We start from the raw sequence: 10469 nt of genomic DNA, 5'->3' as shown, positions 1-10469 counted from the left end.
TGAGTAGCTAAGATTACAGACAAGAGCCACAAGCACCCAGCTCTTAATGTGTTTTTGAATCCAGTTTATAAATATTTTATCAAGGATCCTTGATAAAATTTCCTCAGGGAAATTGGTCTATAATTTGTGTGTGTGTGTGTGTTCTTGTTTGGTTTTGGTATCAGGGTCATACTGGCTTTACAGAGTGAGTTTGGTAATATTCCTTCCCCATCTATGTTATAGAATTGTTTGGGGAGCATTGCTGTGAGTTATTTTTTAAAGGCTTGGTAGAACTTGGCAGTGTACAATCAGATTTTGACCCACCTGAAGTCCCCCCATTCCATGAATACAGGGGGCTTGCAGAGTTTCATGCACTTGCATGTCCTGTGTGAGCTCTGATACCTCGTAGAGAGATCAGAGAATGGGCTAGGCTGCTGCCCTAGCTCAGGCCTGGGCTACCCTTCCCTCCATCCAGGTGCAGGTGGTAGTTTGGAGGAAGAGTTCAGGATGCGAAACAATGTTCTCTGATGTCCTGCTCCTGCCTGCACTGGAGGTGCCTCAGCCTGTACCTTAGGCTTTGTGGACATTGATGATAGTAGCAGGTGACATTTCTGAGCCTCCCCACAACCACACATTGAACCAAAAGTATTTCTGATGTTGCCAGTGGAGCATTGATTGTTTTCATCATTTTATAGAGGGGGAAACAGGCTTCAGAGTGAAAGAGAATAGCTTTGTTGGTTGCTGGTGGCAGATGGGCAGAGTTCAAATTTATGTCCTCTTTTTCTTGGTTCTGGATTTTTTTTCTCTGCTGAAGGCTGAGTTCTGCTTTGCTGTGTATGGCTATTAAGGTGTCTAGATTGCTTCCTTCATCCTCTGGAAGTTGGGTATGGCCATATAACTTGCTTTGTCCAATGAGATGTGAACAGAGAAGTTTCATTTCCTATAAGACTGGGTGTGGTGTTCTGTGCTCTCCTCCCTTGCCTCAGCAGAGCTCAGAGTCTTGTTTTGAGAAGGTGATGTCACAAGATGGTGGCTATATTGAGTGATCACAGAGGACAGAACCTCTGCTTGCCCATGTGTGGTGATAAGTGTGCTACTTGCTCTAAGCAACCCAGACAATTTGTTAATGCAGCTCAATATAGCTTATGCAGGCTGACTTACTGTCTCTTGGCTAGCTCTAATACCATTTTTTTGTTTTGTTTTGTTTTGTATCAGTCTTGGGGCTTGAACTCAGGACCTAGGCCATGTCCTTGAGCAATTTTGCTCAAGGATAGTGCTCTACCACTTGAGCCATAGCTCAGAGCCTGAGCTTTTATTATCAAAGCTAGCACTCTACCACTAGAGCCACAGCTCCACTTCTGGTTTTTCTTTTTGGTAGTTAATTAGAGATAAGAATTTCATGAACTTTCCTGCCTGGGCTGCTTCAAACTTTGATCCCCAGATCTCAGCCTCCTGAGTATTTAGGATTACAGCTGCCAGTGCCCAGCTTCAAACACTGGTTTTAATATCAGAGAAATGCCTGCCTTGGCTCTTTCCTCAAAAAGCTTCCCCAGGGAAGATTTTGGTATGTAAATTGCAGCACAGAAGTGGGAAGTTGTGGCTACAGAGATGGAGGCAACCTAGCAGGAGGTGGCTGACTCTCGTCCATGGGTATCTAGGACTGCCTCCTGCGTCCTGGGACATGGACTCAGAACTGGCTAACATGTGTGCTCCCTTTGGCAGGTGGCCCTTCCCCGGGCGGCGGTGCCCCATGGCACCTTCGGACTGTCCTCAGTGACTCAGTAGAGAGCTCGGATGATGAATTCTTTGATGCTAGAGGTGAGTCAACTCCATCCTCGTACTATGGCTGAGTGATCGTTCTAGAAGCTCCAGCAGAGAACCCCTGCTATGGGTTAGTGCCCCTTCCCACCCAGACATGCAGTTCCACACTCCCTATTTGCCTGATTGTGAGTCCTGACAGTGGTGGCTCAGTGTCCATTCACTCTGACACATTTGCGAACCCCTGAGATGCGTCAGGTAGGGGACACTGCTGTGTCCAAGACAGTGTAGAGTCCAGCAGCAGAAACAAGCGCCACACTGGGGAATGACACCACCAAGGAAAAAGAAGTAGCTGCTGTTTAGAGAGAATGAGGCCAGGACAGGTAATTTGGCATGGATCATGTATCCTTTCTGTAGACCTGAGGACCAGGAGCTGGCTAGGTAAGCCTTCAGATGGATAAGACAGCAGAAATGATGGTCCCAGGCCAGGAAAGACTGGGGAGCATTTCAGTTCTTCTGAATGAAGGCCCATGTGCCTTCAATGATGATGAGCTGAGGAGAAGAAAGCCGGAGATGAGGCCACAAGGCTGTGATGATGCCTGTTGTTCACATGGGCCTACTGCATCCCAGTGGTGATATTCAGAGATGTGATGGGTGGCGGGTGGGACCATCTGCTCTGCATCAAGGCATCACCAGTGGACTAGACACAGCAAGGGGCATAGCTTAAGTTGAATGGAAGGATTGGCAATGCCTGGGGATGTGGAGGAAAGGGACCAAATATGGAATCGTGTGTGTGTGTGTGTGTGTGTGTATGCGTGTGCGTGCATGCATGCTGTTACTGGGGCTTGAACTCAAGTCCTGGGAGCTATTCTTTAGTTTTATCTGCTCAAGACTGCTGCAGTACCACACCTTTACTTCCAACATTTTTTGCTGGTTACTTGGAGATGAGTCTCCCAGACTTTTCTGCCTAGGCTGGCTTCGAACCACAATCCTCAGATCTCAGCCTCCTGAGTAGTTAGAATTACAGGCTTAAGCCACTAGCCCTCAGCACAAATGGGGTCTTGAAGACAGGTGACATGCCAGGAAAGTACCTAGGCCCGAAGAAGGATGCTTGTGCCCTCAGGTCAGGCAGATCTTTCCCCTTTCCCTGAGACTCAGTTTCTCTCTCAGTTCTGTGTTTCTCCAAATGGAGAATACCCAGGTTGGGTGATTTTCAATGACATGAGGCTAGAAGTGGGGCACTGTTCCTACCCAAGTCTGCCTCAGCTCCTTGCTCTGGGCAAGGAAGTCAGCCCCAAACCAGACCATCTGGGGCCCAGTTCCTTTCTCCCCTTGGTATCTGATTGGAGTGGCTGCCAGGCCCGAGTTTCTCCATAGCAACTAGCCCACAGTGTGACAACAATGCTTCAATATTTTGATGCTCAGAAGACTTTTATTTAAATATTTCTGCAGTTCCTCAGGGTTCTGCACTCCCAGCTGAGCTAATGGCTTGCTGCAGGAGGCGGGCCTCTGTGGTGGCACGTGGGTCAGCATTGTCCCTTAGGACCTGCTCATCTTCTGTCTCTGCGCGCAGCTGCAGATCTTCCCCACCTGCCTGCCCACTAGCCACTTTCCCCTGCAGTGTCCCTCAGCCGGCTCTGTCCTTCCCTCCCCTTTTCCCCACCCTGGACTCAAGGAGCTGAGCCTCCTCCTCTGTCCTCTTTTCTGGATGGCTCTCTCCTCCTTCTCTTTGTCTTATTACCTCCTTCCCAACACTCCTGTCTCCTTCTGGGATGTGGCCTCAAACCCAGCCCAGGTTAGAACTGGTAGTTCTCCTTGTGTCTTTGAATCCAGCACCTCTGTCTCTGTTTACAACATGGGAAACTGAGCGACAGAGCAGGGGGTCACACTCTTGTTTCATTCATTCCCTCTTTGAGCTAGTCATTACTGAGCACCTGGCCCTCCAATGCGGAGGTTTAGAAACAGAGGAAACCCATCCCAGCCCTCTTGGAATTGTCTGCTTAGTAAGCTGGTGGAGGTGGGTGGCGAGACACAAACAAATAAATTATGCTGAAAATTACTGTGATTAAAATAACACAGAGGAACAGGTACTTCACCACACTGGAATGGCAAGCAAACACTTGGAAAGTTGGTCCATACCATTTGCCATTAGGGAATGCAAATCAACACGGCAAGATGCTGTACCATGCCCATGAGAATGGCTTGTTCTAATGGGTAGCCAGGGTGGAAGAATTGGAACTCAAAGCCTGTGCTAGTGGGAAAAAAACGTACAATGGTGGGATGTTTCAGAAAATGGATTTCAACTCCCTAAAAAAAACTAAGCATCTTAATTATCCTTATATATACATGCCATATATACTTGTATACTTATATATACCTTCTGCCCCTTAATATATTTTTAAAATTTTGTGTAGGTACTAGGAATTGAACTCAGGACCTTGCACTCTCACTTGGCTTTTTTTCTGCTCAAGAGTGGCACTCTACCACCTAAATTACACCTTCCCTTCTGGTGTTTTGCTGGTTAATTAGAGATAAGAGTGTCTGTGATTTGTCTGCCCAAGCTGGCTTTGAACTGAGATCTTTAGATCTCAGCCTCTTAAGTAGGTAGGATTACAGGCATGAGCCACCTAGCTGGCCCCTAGACCTTTTTGTTCTTTTCTTTTGTTGGTCATAGGGCTTGAACTCAAGGCCTAGGTGCTGTCTCTGAGCTCTTTCCCTCAAGGCGAGCGCTCTACCACTTTGAGCCACAGCTCCACTCCCAGTTTACTGATGGTTAATTGGAGATAAGAGCCTCATAGACTTTCCTGCCTAGGCTGGTTTTGAACTGTAATCCTCAGATCTCAGCTTCCTGAGTAGCTAGGATTATAGGTGTGAGCCACCAGTGCCTGGTTTGGCCCCTTGATCTTTACCCCAGATGTCTACCTACCGACTTGTCCATCACTATTCTTAGCAGCTTAATTTCTCCTAGCCCCAAACAACCCAAATGTGCATCAGTGAGTGAGCCCTAAGCAAACTGTTGTACAGGAGGAAGTAACCTACTGATGGATGCAGTGGGACAGGCTCCAATCACACCAAGAGAGAGGACCAAAACAGAGCATACACTATATGGTTCCGTTGACAAAAAGCTCTAGAAAATGCCAACTAACCTACAGTATCTGGAGCAGACTAATAGTCTGGGAGAGGGGAAGTAGAAGGAGGGGGTGTTCCCGCCACATCCTGCCATGAAGGCAGGAGGCGTCTGATGGGAGTGACGAGTTCATGATCACTGTCTTGATTGGGTGATGGTTCCCCCGCATTTATGTCAATCAAAAATCATCAAGTTGTGCACTCAGTGTATAGTTTATTGGCTGTTGATTATACCTTAGAAATGCCACTCAGCAATGGAGTCTCTCCCTCCTAGAGAGTAAGGGAATTCCCAATTCCCAGAGGTGGTGGCGGCCCTGAGCTGAGAACCAAATGGGAAGCGAGCCACCTGATGATACAGGGAAGGCTGGGCTGGGCCCAGGAGCTGCACTAGGAAGCCAGTAGACTCCAGAAGTGCTTTTCTGGTCAGGTTCAGGTGGACTGGAGCCTGATCCCCATCCCAGAGGAAGCCAGAGACTTGGAGTTGAGAATCTGAACAAGATGGACCATGAGAGACTTAGCCAGGATCAATTAATGGGGGGTGGGGGGGGGTGGGGGGGGTGATGAAGACTGTTGAGTGATAGCTAGCCTGGTTAGAAGCCAAGGGTAAGAAGGGTGAATGGGACAAGGACAGAAGCATGACTTGTGAAGATAGCCCAGACTTCATAGACTTGGGCAATAAAATGCCACATGCCTGAGAGAAAGTGGAAGAGTCTTGGGAGTTTCCATCTCTGAAAGAAACAAGGCTAGAGTGGTCTCCCAACAGCAGGTGAGTTTATCAGGGTGGGGTTAGGTGTGTCAGACATGGGTCTATCTCTATGGCTTCGTGTATGTTTTCCTGTAGAAAAGGCCAGGTGCACCTAGACCTGTGTGTGTGTGTGTGTGTGTGTGTGTGTGCGCGCGCGCGCGCGCACATGCACGCATGCACCAGTACTAGAGACTTCCCTGCTCAGGCTGGCTTTGAACCAGGATCCTCAGATCTCAGTCTCCTGAGTAGCTAGGATTACAGGCGTGAGCCACCAGCTCCTGGTGCACCTGTCCCCTTAGCCTTCTATTTAGATAGAAACAATACTCAAATTAGAGCCTTAAAGTCACCATACTTCTAGGTACACATGAACCCTCACCATGAGATTCACAGATAGAAGATGGTTTCAGTGGCAGTATCTTGAACCAGCAGGTGGGAGAGGTGCATTCTTGGACAGCCACACCCAAGGTTCTGTTTGATCCTGGGCCCTTGGACGACTGTACATCTACAAAATAAGGATGCCAGGCTTCACTTTGAAGCCCCTTTGCAGCACAGCATCCTGACCATCCTCTTACTTTGATTTTCCCTGGTTTTCCTCCCCAGAATCTACAGAGCAACTCTTTCCTTCACGAATGGGAGGAGCAGACCCGGCTTGACTTTTGCAGGGAGGAAAATACTGGCAGGGCTAGAGGTACAGGAGGAGTGTATTTAGCTTTGGGTATTTTGACCAAGAGCCATAGTGTGGTATATCCTCTCTACTCCAGTCCCTGGAAAGGAATTCTCTCAGCCAAGAACCTTCTGCTATTTGCTCTGTGTGTGTGTGTGTGTGTGTGTGTGTGAACTCAGGGTCTGAGTGCTGTCCCTTAGCTTTTTCCCTCAAAGCAGAACCTGTATCACTTGAACCACAGCTCCAATTCAGGCCTCCATTGACTTTTCTGCCTGGGCTGGCTTTGAACTGTGATCCTTAGATCTCAGCCTCCTGAATAGCTAGGATTACAAGCGTGAGCCACTGGCACCTGACAGGCCTCTGTTCTTCGTCCCATCATCACGTGCAGCCTCATTCTCTTGTGTAGCTGGGCCCTCCCCTACCATGTTGAGCTGGAGGAGCTCGATGCTGGGTTCACTGTTTGTGGCTCCAACTCCTCGATTTGCCATAGCAACCAGGAGAGGAAGGTGAAGCTGGGGTCAAGAATCCCACTCTCTAATTGAGGACTGAAGCGAGGTCTCATGGAGAATGAGGGGCACGATCAAGGTCTTCCCTCTCAGACTGGGCTTTTGTGGTACTTACACACCATGTCCTGGGGGTCCTGGATGGGAAGGAGGGGAGTAGAAGTGAAATTAGAAGACCCAGGTCTTCATCAAGGTTGACATTGAGCGGCTGCTATGTGAGCTCAGACGAGCCTGAGTCTCTGGCCTCAGAGGCCTCCTCTGGGAATGGGCAGGGATACAGTTGTCTGCCTTGTGGATGGAGAGGGAGAAAGTCACTGCTGGAATCAGGATGAGTATTGCTGAGCAGAGGAACCATCGCAGAAGCCAGCTGCAGGTGTGTCATGGACTTCCTGCTTTCCCACTTCCTTCCCCGCCCCCCCCCCCCACTGGAAAGAGAGGTAAAGTGATCAATGCCTGGGAGGCAGGCCCAAAGCCTTGGGATGGGCAGAGTGGAAACTGAGGAAGAGAGTGAGATGAGGCTATAGGTGGGTTGAGGTGTGTGTCTATGCCAGATGAGTGTGAGCCATCTTGCATCTAGAGGCACAGAAACACCAAGTCTAGGCCTGTGGGAGATTGGTGATGTGGGTTTGGTAATGGATGGTATTGTATGGGCCATCTGGAGAAAGGGGCCAGGCCCTGGCACCCAGAGGCTGGAGGTGAAGCCTCCACACACAGGAGGAGGAGGAGGCTCGTTTTGTCCCATAGGTTCTGCCCAAGCCAAGGCCCAGCAGGGCCCTAAAGTCTGGGTTTCATTGGCATATCCAAGCTTTGGCAAGGTGGAGTCAGGCTGAGGTCAAGACAAGTGTTGTCCTAACTAGAGGGGTAGGGGGAGGCTCCATGTGGAGCTTGGTCTGGGTTGTTGTAGCTAAGTTCATAGCAAGGATCACCTGAGATCAAGAATTAACATGCACAGAATAGGTGCCAGAAGATGGGATACCAAATCTATACCCAGCACAGCTGTCCAGAAGGGCCTTCTGTGGCCTCTCTGCCTGAGACTCCAAAGGAGCTGTGTTGCCTGTTGCCTCCTAGGGTGTGTGTGTGTGTGTGTGTGTGTGTGTGTGTGTGTGTGTGTGTGTGTGTGTGTGTGTGTGTGTGTGTGTGTGTGTGTGTGTGTGTGTGTGTGTGTGTGTGTGTGTGTGTGCATGTGCTTCTTGCCAATCAAGGGGCAAGCCCATTTTTCCCAGAATGAAGATCTAAAGGCTGACTGGAGCTGGGGACAATTAAGAGGCCTGCAATGGGGAGGGAGGGAGGTGGGAGACAAAGAAGGTTGGAGAAATGGAGTTTGGAACAGCTGAAGAGACAGGGAAGGTGCAGAGCAGGAGCAAGGAAAAACCCAGGGCAGATTCCAGAGGAGGGAACAAGATGGAGCAAGAAGGAGAGAGGAACACAGAGAGACAGACAGGCCCACAGCAGGAAAGAAGTGGCGAGACAGCCTCCAAAGAAAGTAGCACAACCAGAAGGGGGTAGAGAAGATTCACATGGCGTCAGGATCCTGTGGAGCTGGGATATAGGAAAAGGAGACATCTAAAGGAAATGAATGGGAAAGAGAGAGGGACCATCATCTCCATTTCTACCCAGAGGGAGGAGAAGAGGGCTAGTCATGGAGATGGAGGGAAAGGGGAAAACAAGTCATCCAGAGAGAGAGAGAGACAGCTGCAGGAGAGGGCACTAGACACCCAAGAGAATCAGGCAAATTCAAGGACCAAGAGAGAAAGAGATCATACACAGGGATCCAAAGAGACCAGCTTTGATGGCAGGGTGAGAGAGATCACACTGAGCCTGGGAGAGAGAGAAATATTTGATAGACACCCAGACAAAAGACTGAGAGTTTGAAAGAGCACGGAGCCAGGCCACACACAGAATTAGGAAGAATGAGGCAGAGTCCTAGACCCACATGCAGGCCGGCTCAGAGCCCTAGAACCCATGCAGACTGCACAGCACCATGCTAGGCTTCCATGCCCCTGAGACAGGGCACCATGCATTGTAGAAAACATGGAGGCCAGCATGTGCTGAGCACCTACTGCATGCACAGTGGCGGGCCTCGAGCCCAGCTCTCTCATTTTACCACACCCAGGTTGTTTACTAGTGTGTCCTTCTGTAGGAGAGAGGTCAGGTCTCACTTGACACATATAGGCACTCAGGAATAGAATCCATTCCTGATCAAATGGATGTGGGAATGAATGAGTGAATGACTGTTTGCTTGGGTTGCAGAATATGGGGATAACCAGGAGTTGGCAGGTGGGTTACAGCCTGCCCCTGACAGCTGGGGTCACAGGGGGTGGAACTGGAACATAACACCACACACGCTGGCCCCCTTGTTCCTCCCATCATGTGACATCCCCACCTGCACTGGGCCCTCCTGGGGTCATATGACCCACCCCATCTCATTTCATTCTCACTTACCCTTAGAGCAAGACACCACTTTGATACCATTTTGTAGAAGAGCAAACAGGCTGGTAAGGCTAAAGTTGCTTGTCCAAGGCCATCTGCTGGATTGAAAACAGTCACTCTAACACCAGAACTTGTGTGTGTGTGTGTGTGTGTGTGTGTGTGTGTGCCCACGCACGCTAGTACTAAGGCTTGAACTAAGGACCAGGGTGCTGTTCCTTAGCTTTTTTGCTCAGGGCTAGTGCTGTACCACTGGAATCACAGCTCCATCTGTGACTTTTTTTTTTGTCATCCTGGGGTTTGAACTCAGGGTCTGTACTGTCTCTGAGCTTCTTTTTATTCAAAGTTAGCACTCTACCAGTAGAGCCACAGTGCCACTTTTGTTTTTTTCTGTGTATGTGGTATTGAGGAGTCAAACCCAAGGCTTCATGCATGCTAGGCAAGCATTCTACCACTAAGCCACATTCCATCTGTGACTTTTTGCTGGTTAATTGGGGATGAGAGTATCATGGACTTTCCTGCCCTGGCTGGCTTTGAACCTCAGTCTTCAGCTGTAGCTAGGGACTACAGGTGTGAGCCCCAGGTGCCTGGCCCACTCCTTCTGAATCTTCAAGACTGGGGAGGATTCTCCACCGTGCCCTCCAGCATCTGTTCTGTGAGCCCACAAAGCCCTTGGCCAGAAAGGCAGAGATGGGCGAGGTCACTCCTATGAGTCTGTCCTGAAGAAACATTGCAGTGCAGGATGAGGGACTGTATCAGGTATATGGGGGTGGTGGGGGAACAGGGTCTGTGTTTAGTGTGAGCAGGGAGTATAGTCTTAGATCATACAGGGAGAGGGCAGGGAGGTAGGGAACAGGGGAAGACTGGAGGCATTGAAAAGCTCACAAAATTGAAATAGGAGCTAAGTGCACCATTCCATATATCTTGGATCCAGAAAGATCTGCCTTCCACTTATTGCAGAGTTTCCCCTGACCTCCTCCCACCCTGATCTGATCAATCCTGCTGGTGAGTGACCTCCCCGTGTAAAGAAATGGTTCCTGTCTGTGAGCACCTTGTGTGTACTCAGATCTTACTGTGTTCTCATCTCATCTTCACAAGACCTCTGTGGGCTGCGCTGCTGGGAAAACTCAGGCTCAGAGAACGCTAATAATATTCACAAAGAAAAAGCCCTGGCAAGTAGCAAGATTCTTGCCTTTTCTACGCAAACATTTTATGCTTCAATAAAACATTGTCAGGCTGGGTGCTGGTGGCTCACCTCTATAATCCT

At 49.3% G+C, this 10469-nt stretch overlaps 1 protein-coding gene across 1 annotated transcript in view; it reads left to right on the top strand.

The window, feature by feature from the left end:
* The window catches only part of Pitpnm3 (PITPNM family member 3), a 107233-nt gene that overhangs the window by 27900 nt on the left and 68864 nt on the right, over window positions 1–10469 (top strand). The window contains exon 2 of the mRNA XM_042680606.1: window positions 1702–1797. Coding sequence (XP_042536540.1) covers window positions 1702–1797 — 96 coding nt within the window. The remainder of the gene's footprint in view (window positions 1–1701; window positions 1798–10469) is intronic.

This window comes from Dipodomys spectabilis, unplaced genomic scaffold (genome assembly GCF_019054845.1).
Source record: "Dipodomys spectabilis isolate Male_0828 unplaced genomic scaffold, ASM1905484v1 ptg000062l, whole genome shotgun sequence".
Classification (NCBI taxonomy): domain Eukaryota; kingdom Metazoa; phylum Chordata; class Mammalia; order Rodentia; family Heteromyidae; genus Dipodomys; species Dipodomys spectabilis.
The sequence above is the reverse complement of the archived record's forward strand: the minus strand, read 5'-3'. Positions and strand labels throughout refer to the sequence as shown.